Source organism: Saccoglossus kowalevskii, chromosome 8 (assembly GCF_978046115.1).
Source record: "Saccoglossus kowalevskii chromosome 8, keSacKowa6.1, whole genome shotgun sequence".
Taxonomy (NCBI): Eukaryota; Metazoa; Hemichordata; class Enteropneusta; family Harrimaniidae; genus Saccoglossus; species Saccoglossus kowalevskii.
In genome coordinates this window covers 10,693,643-10,712,350 of record NC_140648.1, presented here as the reverse complement: position 1 = coordinate 10,712,350, position 18,708 = coordinate 10,693,643, and the positions used below count along the sequence as shown (strand labels likewise).

Sequence of the window (18,708 nt, the reverse complement as noted above, 5' to 3'; positions counted from 1 at the left end):
ACAACTTCCAGTACACAGATATGCTGATGTAGTTACAGTTTAGTAATTACATGTCAAAGCAAACATTCCATTGAATAGTGGATTCCTGGTGAACATTTATACACTTACTTTAAATGTTTTTGTCATCCTTGTTTCTCAAGTGTGTTTCTTCATTTCGAGATTCATTTCCTGATTTATTGTAATATTGGTTTACTCAATAAATTATTTTTCATTTAAATGCCTATTTAATTAAAATAGTCTGCCCGAAGTATATCAATCATCCTGCATACTGTACAGAGATCATATCCTATTTTATAATACAATATTCTATGAAAGTCTTAATATTTATCACAGCAATTCAAAAGTGGTTGATTGACCTTTTGAAATAAAATTAGCATGTATCTAAATCATGGCGATCAACTTATGACTAAAACTTCCAGGTAGCTCGGGTGAATGTATGTGTCCCATTTCAAACCCATCTTTGGTAGTTTTTCAATGCAGCTTTATTCAATAATCTCGCATCGTTTCTTCCCAGGACAATTTGAAAACAGAGATTTAATTTGTGGTTTTCACTCTGGGGACCAGGACATTTTGTGTATATAAAGACAGTTTATAGAGGATTTGTCTAAACAAATTTTAAAACAATTTAGCCAACTGATTTTAAAATAGTAGCCATTCACAATTTCAATAACGTTCAAATGAACTAGTCTTCCTAGGTAAGGGTATTATCCGGTAGAAGTATGAAATACAACAAAGTATCCAATTTTATTTTTTGAAATCTTAAAAGTGGCTATTATGCAAACTAGATATTTAAAAAAAAAACTAACCATAGCGGTGGTTTGTTCTATCGCATTATCTGGGAGTAACTATTTCTATCGAAATTCAATGAGTGGTTCTTGAGGTATTGGGGACTGGGTAACTGCAAAAAAATAAATGCACACTAAATGTTTTTATAAGTACAATAATTTATTCGGACCAATCTAAATTAACTATATTAAAGAACAATGTTGGTACAAAACATTGAGGGCAGTATTATCCGTGGTGACAAGTATTGTTTTAAAGCTCAGATGCTACAGATTCTGAAATCCAATATGGAGACAAGATGAAATAATAATGAAATGACTTGATTGTGTTTTAAATATAACATAGATTACAAAGAACTGCACAATTAAATTAATCTATCCTTCTGTAAAATAATATCAAAACTCAGAGCAAAAGATATTATCTACGTCTACTTTAACAGACAACATTTATTCTTAATATTAACCAGTGGTAAACTATAAAATGACAAAAGTAATATTTATAAAAGTAAAAGGACTTGCTGCTATCGTGCAGCCAAGAATCTTCCTGAGCATATTGTACTCTGCTTCTGAGTGTTATAGTGGGACCACCTTCTTCCAAGTAACTACGCAGCGAGTCCAGCATCTTTAGCCATGGCGTAAAATACACCTTGTTTGAGAATTAAATTCATTGGTGAATCAAACTCTGCAATCTCACCTTGCTCTAAAACAAGGACTCTGCAAGAAGCCAAAGATGAATGTTATATAAAAATAATAATATTGTGCTCATTAATAAGTTGTATAAATAGCATTTGTCGTTAATAAATTTTAGCAAATTTGTAACCTTTCAAATAATCCACAGTCTGTCATTGCACAGTTCTTGAGGGACAGTGGAACAAATCATTTGAAAGCAAAACATGGGAGTAACCGCTGAACCAAAGTGTCGATGTGTTATGTTAACAATCTTGTCTGTCAAACAAAAATGGTATAGTTCAAGTCATTCAAGATGTAGGACTGCAAACTTAAGATTGCGTTCTTTCAACGACAATGATAAAACCTAAAGAAATGGTTTGGGTTTGTACTGACCGCAATCAACCTTATTTTAAATTTCTATCTATGGTTATATTGTTCATTCACTGTCAATAGTAAGCTTAGTGTTAATATGATATTGTTCCTTACACGTGGCTCATAGTGACTACCGGTACCTAATGTTTTTTAGTGTGATTGGTTCATTCATTATTAACTTTGCTTACTTTGTTTGTTTATTCATTGTTGCTGATTGCTGCTGATACTATTCACTCAGTGCAGGTCATTGCTTACCTGGTACTATCCATTATAGTGTTCAATCGATGTGCAATAGTTAAAACTGTGCAATCAGAAAATTGCGTACGAATTGTAGCTTGAATCAAATCATCGGTTTCCAAATCAACAGCAGCTGTAGCTTCATCTAGTACAATGATACGAGTCTTGCGTAATAATGCACGGGCTAAGCACAGTAGTTGGCGCTGTCCAACACTATTAATTGAAAAAAGAAACATTTCCAAAGGGTGAGCAATGGACAAACTGTACTATGATCAGCCATTTACTATACCATGGAATCATCTCTTTATTACACATAAAATTTATCCAAATATGACATCTTCTGACTGAACACAGAACTGTCATTCACATGTGCTAATAAAGCAACTACAGTACACACAATATTCAAATGCAGGGGAATGGTGTGCTAATGTCAGAATTGAAAATCAAGTATTAGGACTTTGGATCAGTAATTATTAATAAATGTTTATCTGGTGAATGAACTAATTAGGCTTGGGGTGTTCATATTTTGGTGACTCCCAAATTTAATGGTTATTTGTGACACTGTCAGAAATTAACAAGTCATTGTTAATGACATAGTCCACGTTGGAATTAGGAGAAATGTTATTTATGCCAATAATAAAGTAATATGGACCAAAAGCATAGTTATTAATTTAGAGTGAATATTTGGCTGCTGTAGTAACAACAGAAATTAGATGTATTAAATGACTGCCAAAATCGTAATAAATGGTCAGAAATTAAACAGGATATGCTATTCATGCATTTTTTGTATCCAAACTGATTTTCATTTGTCCAGAGATACAAAACATGGAACAAACCATTATTGACACGTATCTCAACATGTACAATGTCTATATCAAATTCGCAAACCTACAAATCCTGTCCAAGATGCCACATTTTCAAAAAACAAGATGGATGCCAGTCAGCCATCTTTGATCTAATTATGAAACAAATGGACATGTATTCCAATATGTACCAAATTTAAATAAAAACTGACAAAGCATGCACAAGATACCACATTCTCAAAAAAACAAAATGGCTGCCAGTTGACCATTTTTCATCCGATGGCAAAACAAATCATCATAAAATGTATCCTAACATGTATAATATATGTACCAAATTTGAGCAAAAACTGACAAAGCATGCATAAGAAAGCGGATTTTCAAAAAACAAAAAAGGCTGCCAGTCAGCCTACTTGGATTGAATCAGTAAAGCACTGAATATGCATATGTTCTAGACAAAGAACTCGGCACATGCTAAGAATAAACAGATGTGGTCCACAGGGTTCTGAAATATGACTTCGAACCGAAGTCCCCGTTCCCGTTTTGAAATTCGTTCGAAAGGAGACTAACTATAAATAGACAGGTAAACAAACCTTAGATGATAATGGATGCCAAGACCTTGCTGAAAATGAGAGATTCAAATTGTGTTCCATGTCAGCGAATGGATGATAATTCAAGAGGTGACAACAAGTTTCCTGGCACTCTTAGCAGCTATTAACGCTCTGATCACACTCAAGCAAATACTGACCTGAGATTCTCACCACTCTCTGAACACACATGTTCTAATCCATCTGGTAATCCTGACACAAAATTAGACAAATGTGATAAATCTAAGGCTCTCCATATCTCGTCATCAGAATAGTGTTCAAATGGATCAAGATTCATCCTCAAAGAACCAGCAAACAACACCGGATCCTGAAAATAGTTAAGTTGGTGGCAAAACGGGAATCATAAATATCGTTATGTTGCTACAGGAAAGGTAACAAAATCTTCACTTTTATTTACATACTGCTTTGTATAGCAGATATAAGAGTAGCTACAAATTGACTACAACATACAATATCAGTTATACAAGGTACTTATTTTTTTTATTTATAGCATACCTGTGGAATAATGGTAATACGTGATCTCAAATCATAGAGACCAATTTTACTAATGTTGACACCATCAATAAGAATGGAGCCACCAGATGCTTCTATAATACGAAACAATGCCAATGTGAGTGATGATTTTCCGGCACCAGTACGACCAACAAGACCAACCTACAATGACAATAATACACAAATCTGATTTAAAGATGTATAAAACATAGGAAGCCTTTACTATATATGCATGTATCATAAATACTGTTATAATGCAATACATTGTAAGTTTAAGGTAGAGATGCAGTTTATTTGGCTTGCTTTTTAATTGAGTAATTAGACAATGAAGATGGTATTATATATCCAACATGTTATATATTTTCTGAAAGCTTATTATACAAACTTTGTAAAACTTGTCTTTATTTTAAATATCCAGAATGCGTTTTTGATTTTGGGTCAAAAATATGCTTTTTTGGACAAAAGTGGTTTAAAAAAAATTAGCTTAAAAACTTCAAGTCCATTTGTGAGTAAAATTACATCACTGGATACCTTGGTATACTACTAATTCAAATGCGTCCACTCATCTCTCTAACGACTTTCAAAGTCGCACAGCATGACCTCAAATTTCACTCTTTTCTATTTTTGCATAATTTATATATCCATGTTAATTGCGGACTTGTTATTTTTGTTCCACTCGCAGTAATAAACTGTCCGGACGCATTTTGAAGGGGGAACACCTTGTCAATAATGTGTGAAAATTTCGAGGCAAATGGCCAAAGCGTCTATCAGCTATTTTAATTTAAAACCCAAGAATTCACCAAAAATAGAAGACGAGAAAAAGGCTAATTTGCATATTTGCGCGTTAAACCGGGATTTACTGCTTTGTCATACTTTGTCATACTTTCTAGACTATTGAAATTGAAAGTTGACGTATAGACATAGACATTTTATGTAAAATCGTTGGACCAGAACAACTGCTCTTGAATATATAAATCAGAAACACGTCATTCATACCAGTGTTTTGATGGGGTCGGTAAAAACACGTGGCAATGCCCAGTAAATATGACGTCATCTCATGAATTATTTAACAGGGGGCGGTCCTAGGAAGGTGACCTTTTATCACGATCAAAACATCATGGCTTCTCTTCGATGTATTTTCAATAAAAAATCTACGAGTATTTCAGAGCCTATGGTTTACCGTGAAGAGTACAAAGTGGGATATTAAATTATTTATCCTTGATGATTTTTATGTAGTATTGAGAACCAACTCCAACGCACAATAATGAATAATCGCGTAATCCTAGAATCGAAACGCGAGGCACAGAAGTTTTGTTCATTGTTTCCAATCCCATTTTTCCCACTGCAACATATTTGTTAAAAGAAATATTTGAATTCTGTTCGTTTTTTAAGGAGGCATTTTTTTTATTTTTCCGATTTTGGCAACTTCTTATTCAGGGATTTTCTAAGACAGTCGCAAACAATCAGCGCACGGATGTACGTACAAAACATGCTGTTGTACTACCGGCGACGGTCGCCTGCAAGAAGAGAGCTCCAGCTCCTAACGTAAAAGTTTTAAAATTTCGACCGGTTTTAAATAATTAGTGTTGGAAATCTGACATGTTTTAAGAGTGCAAAATTAAGGTGCATTTTCGAGCGGTTGAATTTTTCTGAATAGAAATCGGCAAATGAAAAAAATAGGAGTGCTAAACAGTGTGCTTCGGTAGTTTAAAAAAATGGAATGTCCGTCAAATTTACGTAAACTTCCCCATTTTTCACGGAAAAAGCAAAGGTCGTGGCCGTGTTGCAGGCTAAAAAACTCAAAAATCAAAACAAAATCATCAATCAGTAAGTATTATGACAAGGAAAGCAAAACATCAGACGCGGAGAAGCGGTCAGCGCGTCAAAAGAGTTGTTACCGTAATGTATCAAGTTACCTCTCTCTGTGATTTATTTTTCATTGAAATTATTTGGTTGTTTTCAATTAATTTTAGCGTACCTTTGCAATTTATTTTAGCATTGTCAGTTGTTTGCTTTATTGAATTAAACCAGGGAGCTGTAATGAGACCCAGTGCAATATATCCGGTTAGAATCAAAGCTCACGTGTCCCTTATTTGAGGGACCAGATTCTGCCGTAAATTCGGGATGGGATTTAGAAAAAAAATAAAATGGGACTTTTAAGGTGTATTTTGGCGTCATTTCAATCATTCCTAATGCCTAAAATAGAGTCTAAGTTTTACCGTAGTAATTGACGCCTATTCAAGAGTATGATGTTTATTGTGACTAGCGTGAATGGGTAAGCTTCGTTTCGACTATGAGCAGTTATCACTGTAAACAATGTTAAATTATTCTTCACATGCTCAGTTTATTTTTTGAGAACAATTATTTAAAAATAAAATCTCTCAGTCAATCAGAAACTCGGATTCATGCCTTCAGGGAAAGTCATGTTTGGACGCTCACATAGATTTGTTTTTCGTTCGGTGGGCTGATGCCTTCAGTGTAGCTTTTGCATCTTCCGACATAGAAATCATCTGAATCTTCTTTCTACCTCTCTTTCTTTTCACACCACGCATAATGTAATGATAAAAATTAAGAAAAAACGCTGAGGAAATATAATGTTTGGTTTGCTAGCGAGCGAGAACTGATTTGAGAATAATTGCACATGCGCGTGAATTGAATGAACTATGACCCATACAATCTCGATTTGCATATTGTCAATCAAAGGTCCTGTTATTTGGTTACTCATGCAAATTAGGCAATTGGACATAAACATTGCCATGTGTGAGTGTTTTTTATTTTTAACCAGAAAATAAACAGCAATTTTAACGGTGTTCCAATAAGAATTCATTGGTCAAATTTTCACAGAATGTTCTTTAGATAAAAATCTATATAAAAAACGAAAAAAACTATTTTTGATTGAAATTCACAAATAAAGTGCATCTCTACCTTAAAACTGATTTCAATAGCCTGAATGCACTATAAGACTTATTAAGGATTATTGACAATGCTTTTCACCCAAGCTCCCTCCATTTGTTTTTCTGCTTCGCTACCGAAAATTGAATGTAGCACATTTACTATGAATCCCCATCCACACATACACCACTCTATGAATCCCCATCCACACATACACCACTCTATGAATCCCCATCCACACATACACCACTCTATGAATCCCCATCCACACATACACCACTTGAAGCACAGTCAACACATACACCACTCGATGAAGCACAGTCAACACATACACCACTCGATGAAGCACAGTCAACACATACACCACTCGATGAAGCACAGTCAACACATACACCACTCGATGAAGCACAGTCAACACATACACCACTCGATGAAGCACAGTCAACACATACACCACTCGATGAAGCACAGTCAACACATACACCACTCGATGAAGCACAGTCAACACATACACCACTCGATGAAGCACAGTCAACACATACACCACTCGATGAAGCACAGTCAACACATACACCACTCGATGAAGCACAGTCAACACATACACCACTCGATGAAGCACAGTCAACACATACACCACTCGATGAAGCACAGTCAACACATACACCACTCGATGAAGCACAGTCAACACATACACCACTCGATGAAGCACAGTCAACACATACACCACTCGATGAAGCACAGTCAACACATACACCACTCGATGAAGCACAGTCAACACATACACCACTCGATGAAGCACAGTCAACACATACACCACTCGATGAAGCACAGTCAACACATACACCACTCGATGAAGCACAGTCAACACATACACCACTCGATGAAGCACAGTCAACACATACACCACTCGATGAAGCACAGTCAACACATACACCACTCGATGAAGCACAGTCAACACATACACCACTCGATGAAGCACAGTCAACACATACACCACTCGATGAAGCACAGTCAACACATACACCACTCGATGAAGCACAGTCAACACATACACCACTCGATGAAGCACAGTCAACACATACACCACTCGATGAAGCACAGTCAACACATACACCACTCGATGAAGCACAGTCAACACATACACCACTCGATGAAGCACAGTCAACACATACACCACTCGATGAAGCACAGTCAACACATACACCACTCGATGAAGCACAGTCAACACATACACCACTCGATGAAGCACAGTCAACACATACACCACTCTATGAAGCACAGTCAACACATACACCACTCTATGAAGCACAGTCAACACATACACCACTCTATGAAGCACAGTCAACACATACACCACTCTATGGAGCACAGTCAACACATACACCACTCTATGGAGCACAGTCAACACATACACCACTCTATGAAGCACAGTCAACACATACACCACTCTATGAAGCACAGTCAACGCATACACCACTCTATGAAGCACAGTCAACGCATACACCACTCTATGAAGCACAGTCAACGCATACACCACTCTATGAAGCACAGTCAACGCATACACCACTCTATGAAGCACAGTCAACGCATACACCACTCTATGAAGCACAGTCAACGCATACACCACTCTATGAAGCACAGTCAACGCATACACCACTCTATGAAGCACAGTCAACGCATACACCACTCTATGAAGCACAGTCAACACATACACCACTCTATGAAGCACAGTCAACACATACACCACTCTATGAAGCACAGTCAACACATACACCACTCTATGAAGCACAGTCAACACATACACCACTCTATGAAGCACAGTCAACACATACACCACTCTATGAAGCACAGTCAACGCATACACCACTCTATGAAGCACAGTCAACGCATACACCACTCTATGAAGCACAGTCAACGCATACACCACTCTATGAAGCACAGTCAACGCATACACCACTCTATGAAGCACAGTCAACGCATACACCACTCTATGAAGCACAGTCAACGCATACACCACTCTATGAAGCACAGTCAACGCATACACCACTCTATGAAACACAGTCAACGCATACACCACTCTATGAAGCACAGTCAACACATACACCACTCTATGAAGCACAGTCAACACATACACCACTCTATGAAGCACAGTCAACACATACACCACTCTATGAAGCACAGTCAACACATACACCACTCTATGAAGCACAGTCAACACATACACCACTCGATGAAGCACAGTCAACACATACACCACTCGATGAAGCACAGTCAACACATACACCACTCGATGAAGCACAGTCAACACATACACCACTCGATGAAGCACAGTCAACACATACACCACTCGATGAAGCACAGTCAACACATACACCACTCGATGAAGCACAGTCAACACATACACCACTCGATGAAGCACAGTCAACACATACACCACTCGATGAAGCACAGTCAACACATACACCACTCGATGAAGCACAGTCAACACATACACCACTCGATGAAGCACAGTCAACACATACACCACTCTATGAAGCACAGTCAACACATACACCACTCGATGAAGCACAGTCAACACATACACCACTCGATGAAGCACAGTCAACACATACACCACTCGATGAAGCACAGTCAACACATACACCACTCGATGAAGCACAGTCAACACATACACCACTCGATGAAGCACAGTCAACACATACACCACTCTATGAAGCACAGTCAACACATACACCACTCTATGAAGCACAGTCAACACATACACCACTCGATGAAGCACAGTCAACACATACACCACTCGATGAAGCACAGTCAACACATACACCACTCTATGAAGCACAGTCAACACATACACCACTCTATGAAGCACAGTCAACACATACACCACTCTATGAAGCACAGTCAACACATACACCACTGTATGAAGCACAGTCAACACATACACCACTCTATGAAGCACAGTCAACACATACACCACTCTATGAAGCACAGTCAACACATACACCACTCTATGAAGCACAGTCAACACATACACCACTCTATGAAGCACAGTCAACACATACACCACTCTATGAAGCACAGTCAACACATACGCCACTCTATGAAGCACAGTCAACACATACGCCACTCTATGAAGCACAGTCAACACATACACCACTCTATGAAGCACAGTCAACACATACACCACTCTATGAAGCACAGTCAACACATACACCACTCTATGAAGCACAGTCAACACATACACCACTCTATGAAGCACAGTCAACACATACACCACTCGATGAAGCACAGTCAACACATACACCACTGTATGAAGCACAGTCAACACATACACCACTCTATGAAGCACAGTCAACACATACACCACTGTATGAAGCACAGTCAACACATACACCACTCTATGAAGCACAGTCAACACATACACCACTCTATGAAGCACAGTCAACACATACACCACTCTATGAAGCACAGTCAACACATACACCACTCTATGAAGCACAGTCAACACATACACCACTGTATGAAACACAGTCAACACATACACCACTCTATGAAGCACAGTCAACACATACACCACTCTATGAAGCACAGTCAACACATACACCACTCTATGAAGCACAGTCAACACATACACCACTCTATGAAGCACAGTCAACACATACACCACTCTATGAAGCACAGTCAACACATACACCACTCGATGAATGTATCTCAGTAATAGCCACAAACCCATTATGGCAAACCAATATATTTATGATATAATTTTCATAACCTTACCCTTTCACCTGGTTGGATAGTTACACTTATATTCTTTATCACCAGATCCAACCCATTACGATACCGCAAACTGTAGTCTACAAACATTACTTCACCTTTCTCTGGCCAATCCTGGTCTGGACGATTATTGTGGATGATGGGAGCAGCCTTGGGTAATAAGAAAATATTATAATTTGTATATTTGATATAATTCGTACAATTGATATAAGATTATCTCCAGAGTTATTGGTTATACTACTTTCATGCCACACTTGGACATGTGACCAAATGTTCATATAATACATGTATTAAGGTAGACGGTATTAAGGTTGTAATTATGTGAATAGTGAGAAGACTATCCACTGTAAATCTCACATTTTCTATAACATATTTCTAGCCAAGGAGAAAAACTACAACAGGTTAAGCTCTATTGGGAATTTGGTTAGTTCATGTATATATCATAGTATACTTGATTCACTTGACATTGTGCAATTTTTAAAACATGTGGGGTGTGCAACTTGTTTCCCTGGACAACAGAATTCACAGAGAGTACTTGCCTCTCGTTCCTCTTCTGAATATTCTTTCACTCGTTCCACTGCCACAATATTGGTTTCCAACTCACTGGTCATCCTCACCATATAGTTCAATGATTGTGTGATCTAAAACAAAATAATCAGGGGGGGGGGGGTTAACCAATAAAAATCAGTTCAATTTTGTGATGTCATATTTGTACATGATTATTCATTCCCTGCAATAACTTGCAGACCTATAGTTTGAAATGATCAACTCTAATTTGAGTTTATGAATAAACACTTTTGATGCAGAACAACAAAACAAGCAGCCTGTCAGCTGAGATAGCTCCGCTGTTAGCAATGCACATTGCAATTAAAGAACAGAAGATATCATTAGAAAATGAACAATATGTATAGTATCAAAGCAATGGGACTGTTTTCAACAAGAATTCAAAAATATCACTTTTCACCAAAAATGACAAAAATAATCATCAAAATTAGATAATTGAAGATATCACCACGAAATTAACAAATCTGAAAAGATCCACATGTAGTACCTATATATGAAATATAAAATCAATCAGACTTGCGGTTTTCAACAAGAAGTCGAAAGTATCACTTTTTACCAAAAATTAAAAAAATATTCACTAAAATTAGAGAATTGAAGATATCAGCATGAAATGAACAAATCTGAGAGAGGTCTACCCCAGGTACATACACACCAAGTATCAAAGCATTCCGACTTGTAGTTTTCAAGAAGAAGTTGAAAAAGTAAAACATTGACACGGACGACGACGGACAATCACTCATATGACAAAGTCGACAGCGGAGCTAAAAACTAGTTAATGAATGAACTCAGTTGTATGTATTTAGAGCAATTTTTAACTCAAAATGGTCACCATCATTTCCATAGAAAAATTTGGTGCACTTTCTTTTTATTTGCTCTTTGTCATCAAGGTTTGTTTTTATTTCCCGCAATGTTACTATCCATTTACAGTTAGATATATAATTGTAAGTTTCCAATATCAAAATCAAATGTAATATCATAATCATATATTCGTGCTTGAAAATGCAAAAAGCAGTGTCGTCATAATTTTAAACACACGTTTCTTTCCAGATATTTGAAATGCACTCACCTATATAAAAAAGGGTGATAAAAAATGACCCAAATAATTATAGAGGAATCTCAGTAGCAAGTAGTATAGGCAAAACTTTGTTTCATAATTAATGATAGAATAACACATTTTTTATGAGAAAATAACATTATTAGCGATAACCAGGCAGACTTTCGTAAGAACCGCCACACAACTTATCAGATTTTTGTTTTAAAAACAATTAATCACAAGTACATTTTGTCTGCTTTGTAGACTTTAGAAAAGCTTTTGATAGCGATTGGAGAACAGGACTATTTTATAAAATTAAAATAAAAGATCAGACATATTTAACATAAAGAAAAGCATTAAACAAAGGTGTGTGATGAGCCCAATAACATTTAAACTTGTTATTAATAATTTAAATATACAGCGGAGAAAACAGAACATTATCGACAATTTAACTTTGGCAGAGAAATGTACTTAAAGCTTTCCGTCAACACAAAACTTTGTAGAGCATATGCCCGTTTAAGGTGTTCAAATCACCTAGCTATAGAAGTGGGTAGACACTGAGGAATTGCCAGAGAGTATAGAATTTGCGATCAGTGTTTGTCTGAAATTGAAGACGAGTTCCATTTTCTGCTAAAATGCCCAAAACTCAACACATTCAGGCAAACATTTCTCCCCCAGTCTCTACAAGACAATGCAGCAAACCCCTTGCATTATTTTTACAAGATAATGGCATCAGACAACCCGACTGATATTGAAAGTGTTGCTTTATTATGTTTTCATGTATTTAAAATTGAAGAGAAATTGTAATTTAAGTCTTTTATATTTTATTTTCAAACCTATGACAGAAATGTATTGATTTATTATTATTTATCGTACATGGGCCAGAGGTCTAAATACGAATAAAATTATAAATATTTCCATTAAATCCAGCTATTTTGGATGAAAACATTATTACATCACTGCCCTATGCAGATGATCTTGTATTAATTTCACAAACATCCACTGGCTTACAAAATGAAATTAACATACTTCAAACATATTGTGAAAAATTGAACCTGTAAATCAATTTATCCAAAACTAAAGTCATGATTTTGTATAACCGTCACTGAAGACATCTGAAATTTAGTATTATGACAAAAAACCCATTAACTGTTTAGCTAACATCTACATATATCTGGGGATTTTGATGAAGCAAGACAAGCTATGGCAGAAAAAGCAGCAAAGGCCTCATCTGTTCTAAACTTTTTAGATTTCAGCATTCCCATGATGTGTTCCTGTGAGGAAAAGATGTAAATATTACAAGGATACAGCAAAGTATGCACTCAGACAGTACAGTACGCATCCACTTCGATCGATACTCCTGCTGTACAGTCCTTGTGTATACTTAACAGTATTCTCGTATTATTATTAAAATGCAAGGCTAACCTGCAAAGCATATGTAATGGACAATCCCACAATGCCTGGATTTAAAGACTCACGACCAATAACAGCAAATAGTGCTGCAAAAAACACCACACAGTTGCCAACAAACTCCAAACGTAAAGCCAGCCACCTGTGTGAGAGAAAACAAACAAATAAATGAAATCAGAAATCTTGAAGACTTCAATTAATCATAATCATGAAACAAGTAACTTCATGCATAACTGGAGATGCAAATATTATGCAAATTAGCTGATTAACATGATGTAGATTAATTTCAAATGTTCAACTACCAACAGTAAGCATGTAGCTATATTTAATCTATTCCTAAGTATTTATCACACTAATCAGCTAAATTATAATATTATCCAGTTTATTTATTAAGTACTATTTAACATTTAACTACACAAACAAAATTATTCCATACACAACCAAACCCAGTTCCAGAATGACAAAAATGCTTGATTTTGATGAATTTTAAATATAATCGATCAATAGCTTGTCGTTTTTGATTGAAAGAAAAAAATGAATTTTAAGGCATTTTGAGAGTGCATAATTATGTATTGTCTAGATTATTGAAGAGACAATTGTACCTTTTATTACATCCAACAAATTAGTATTGACAAGACTTTCCCTATTCTGACAAAATCAGATATTTCTCTAACTTTCCAAGGGTACACACTATCTTGCTTGTAATTGGTTGAAAAATATTATTATGTTCGACATTATGTTCAGATCACTGTTGCCATGTAGTTACTAGTTGTACAGAGACCAACTCAGAGCACTGTTGTCATATAGTTACTAGTTGTACAGAGACCAACTCAGAGCACTGTTGCCATACAGTTACTAGTTGTACAGAGACCAACTCAGAGCACTGTTGCCATATAGTTACAGTACTTGTTGTACAGAGACCAACTCAGAGCACTGTTGCCATATAGTTACAGTACTTGTTGTACAGAGACCAACTCAGAGCACTGTTGCCATACAGTTACTAGTTGTACAGAGACCAACTCAGAGCACTGTTGCCATACAGTTACTTGTTGTACAGAGACCAACTCAGAGCACTGTTGCCATACATTTACTAGTTGTACAGAGACCAACTCAGAGCACTGTTGCCATACAGTTACTTGTTGTACAGAGACAAACTCAGAGCACTGTTGCTATATAGTTACTTGTTGTACAGAGACCAACTCAGAGCACTGTTGCTATATAGTTACTTGTTGTACAGAGACCAACTCAGAACACTGTTGCCATACAGTTACTTGCAGTACAGAGACCGACTCAGAGCACTGTTGCCATATAGTTACTTGTTGTACAGAGAGCAACTCAGAGCACTGTTGCCATACAGTTACTAGTTGTACAGAGACCAACTCAGAGCACTGTTGCCATACAGTTACTAGTTGTACAGAGACCAACTCAGAGCACTGTTGTCATATAGTTACTTGTTGTACAGAGACCAACTCAGAGCACTGTTGCAATATTGTTACTTGTTGTACAGAGACCAACTCAGAGCACTGTTGCCATATAGTTACGGTACTTGTTGTACAGAGACCAACTCAGAGCACTGTTGTCATATAGCTATACTTGTTGTACAGAGATCAACTCAGAGCACTGTTGCCATATAGTTACTTGTTGTACAGAGACCAACTCAGAGCACTGTTGCCATATAGTTACTTGTTGTACAGAAACCAACTCAGAGCACTGTTGTCATATAGCTATACTTGTTGTACAGAGACCAACTCAGAGCACTGTTGCCATATAGTTACTTGTTGTACAGAGACCAACTCAGAGCACTGTTGCCATATAGTTACTTGTTGTACAGAGACCAACTCAGAGCACTGTTGCCATATAGTTACTAGTTGTACAGAGACCAACTCAGAGCACTGTTGCCATACAGTTACTAGTTGTACAGAGACCAACTCAGAGCACTGTTGCCATACAGTTACTAGTTGTACAGAGACCAACTCAGAGCACTGTTGCCATACAGTTACTAGTTGTACAGAGACCAACTCAGAGCACTGTTGCCATACAGTTACTTGTTGTACAGAGACAAACTCAGAGCACTGTTGCTATATAGTTACTTGTTGTACAGAGACCAACTCAGAGCACTGTTGCTATATAGTTACTTGTTGTACAGAGACCAACTCAGAGCACTGTTGCCATATAGTTACGGGTTGTACAGAAACCAACTCAGAGCACTGTTGCCATACAGTTACTTGCAGTACAGAGACCGACTCAGAGCACTGTTGCCATATAGTTACTTGTTGTACAGAGAGCAACTCAGAGCACTGTTGCCATACAGTTACTAGTTGTACAGAGACCAACTCAGAGCACTGTTGCCATACAGTTACTAGTTGTACAGAGACCAACTCAGAGCACTGTTGTCATATAGTTACTTGTTGTACAGAGACCAACTCAGAGCACTGTTGCAATATTGTTACTTGTTGTACAGAGACCAACTCAGAGCACTGTTGCCATACAGTTACTTGTTGTACAGAGACCAACTCAGAGCACTCTTGCCATACAGTTACTTGTTGTACAGAGACCAATTCTGAGCACTGTTGCCATATAGTTACAGTACTTGTTGTACAGAGACCAACTCAGAGCACTGTTGCCATATAGTTACTTGTTGTACAGAGACCAACTCAGAGCACTGTTGCAATATTGTTACTTGTTGTACAGAGACCAACTCAGAGCACTGTTGCCATATAGTTACTTGTTGTACAGAGACCAACTCAGAGCACTGTTGCAATATAGTTACTTCTTGTACAGAGACCAACTCAGAGCACTGTTGTAATATAGTTACTTGTTGTACAGAGACCAACTCAGAGCACTGTTGCCATACAGTTACTAGTTGTACAGAAACCAACTCAGAGCACTGTTGCCATATAGTTACTTGTTGTACAGAAACCAACTCAGAGCACTGTTGCCATATAGTTACGGGTTGTACAGAAACCAACTCAGAGCACTGTTGTCATATAGTTACTAGTTGTACAGAGACCAACTCAGAGCACTGTTGCCAGACAGTTACTAGTTGTACAGAGACCAACTCAGAGCACTGTTGCCATATAGTTACTTGTTGTACAGAGACCATCTCAGAGCACTGTTGCAATACAGTTACTTCTTGTACAGAGACCAATTCTGAGCACTGTTGCCATATAGTTACTTGTTGTACAGAGACCAACTCAGAGCACTGTTGCCATATAGTTACTTGTTGTACAGAGACCAACTCAGAGCACTCTTGCCATATAGTTACTTGTTGTACAGAGACCAACTCAGAGCACTGTTGCCATATAGTTACTTGTTGTACAGAGACCAATTCTAAGTACTGTTGCCATATAGTTACGGTACTTGTTATACAGAGACCAACTCAGAGCACTGTTGCAATATTGTTACTTGTTGTACAGAGACCAACTCAGAGCACTGTTGCCATATAGTTACTTGTTGTACAGAGACCAACTCAGAGCACTGTTGCAATATAGTTACTTCTTGTACAGAGACCAACTCAGAGCACTGTTGTAATATAGTTACTTGTTGTACAGAGACCAACTCAGAGCACTGTTGCCATATAGTTACTTGTTGTACAGAGACCAACTCAGAGCACTGTTGCTATATAGTTACTTGTTGTACAGAGACCAACTCAGAGCACTGTTGCCATACAGTTACTAGTTGTACAGAAACCAACTCAGAGCACTGTTGCCATATAGTTACTTGTTGTACAGAGACCAACTCAGAGCACTGTTGCCATAAAGTTACGGGTTGTACAGAAACCAACTCAGAGCACTGTTGTCATATAGTTACTAGTTGTACAGAGACCAACTCAGAGCACTGTTGCCAGACAGTTACTAGTTGTACAGAGACCAACTCAGAGCACTGTTGCCAGACAGTTACTTGTTGTACAGAGACCATCTCAGAGCACTGTTGCAATACAGTTACTTCTTGTACAGAGACCAATTCTGAGCACTGTTGCCATATAGTTACTTGTTGTACAGAGACCAACTCAGAGCACTGTTGCCATATAGTTACTTGTTGTACAGAGACCATCTCAGAGCACTGTTGCAATACAGTTACTTCTTGTACTGAGACCAACTCTGAGCACTGTTGCCATATAGTTACTTGTTGTACAGAGACCAACTCTGAGCACTGTTGCCATACAGTTACTAGTTGTACAGAAACCAACTCAGAGCACTGTTGCCATATAGTTACTTGTTGTACAGAGACCAACTCAGAGCACTGTTGCCATATAGTTACTTGTTGTACAGAAACCAACTCAGAGCACTGTTGCCATATAGTTACTTGTTGTACAGAGACCAACTCAGAGCACTGTTGCCATATAGTTACTTGTTGTACAGAAACCAACTCAGAGCACTGTTGCCACATAGTTACTTGTTGTACAGAGACCAACTCAGAGCACTGTTGCCATATAGTTACTTGTTGTACAGAGACCAACTCAGAGCACTGTTGCCATATAGTTACTTGTTGTACAGAGACCAACTCAGAGCACTGTTGCCATATAGTTACGGTACTTGTTGTACAGAGACCAACTCAGAGCACTGTTGTCATATAGCTATACTTGTTGTACAGAGATCAACTCAGAGCACTGTTGCCATATAGTTACTTGTTGTACAGAGACCAACTCAGAGCACTGTTGCCATATAGTTACTTGTTGTACAGAAACCAACTCAGAGCACTGTTGTCATATAGCTATACTTGTTGTACAGAGACCAACTCAGAGCACTGTTGCCATATAGTTACTTGTTGTACAGAGACCAACTCAGAGCACTGTTGCCATATAGTTACTTGTTGTACAGAGACCAACTCAGAGCACTGTTGCAATATTGTTACTTGTTGTACAGAGACCAACTCAGAGCACTGTTGCCATATAGTTACTTGTTGTACAGAGACCAACTCAGAGCACTGTTGCAATATAGTTACTTCTTGTACAGAGACCAACTCAGAGCACTGTTGTAATATAGTTACTTGTTGTACAGAGACCAACTCAGAGCACTGTTGCCATACAGTTACTAGTTGTACAGAAACCAACTCAGAGCACTGTTGCCATATAG

General features: G+C 37.6%; 1 protein-coding gene across 1 annotated transcript in view; it reads right to left on the bottom strand.

Moving 5' to 3' along the window:
* Positions 1–926: 926 nt before the first annotated feature.
* LOC100370773 (multidrug resistance-associated protein 1-like) overlaps positions 927–18,708 on the bottom strand; it is a 114,539-nt gene continuing 96,757 nt past the window's right edge. Inside the window, exons 24-30 of the mRNA XM_085502683.1 lie at positions 13,649–13,775; positions 11,166–11,267; positions 10,630–10,776; positions 3,964–4,122; positions 3,609–3,775; positions 2,079–2,273; positions 927–1,496 (exon numbers count right to left, since the gene is read on the bottom strand). Coding sequence (XP_085358809.1) covers positions 1,385–1,496; positions 2,079–2,273; positions 3,609–3,775; positions 3,964–4,122; positions 10,630–10,776; positions 11,166–11,267; positions 13,649–13,775 — 1,009 coding nt within the window. The 3' untranslated portion in view covers positions 927–1,384. The remainder of the gene's footprint in view (positions 1,497–2,078; positions 2,274–3,608; positions 3,776–3,963; positions 4,123–10,629; positions 10,777–11,165; positions 11,268–13,648; positions 13,776–18,708) is intronic.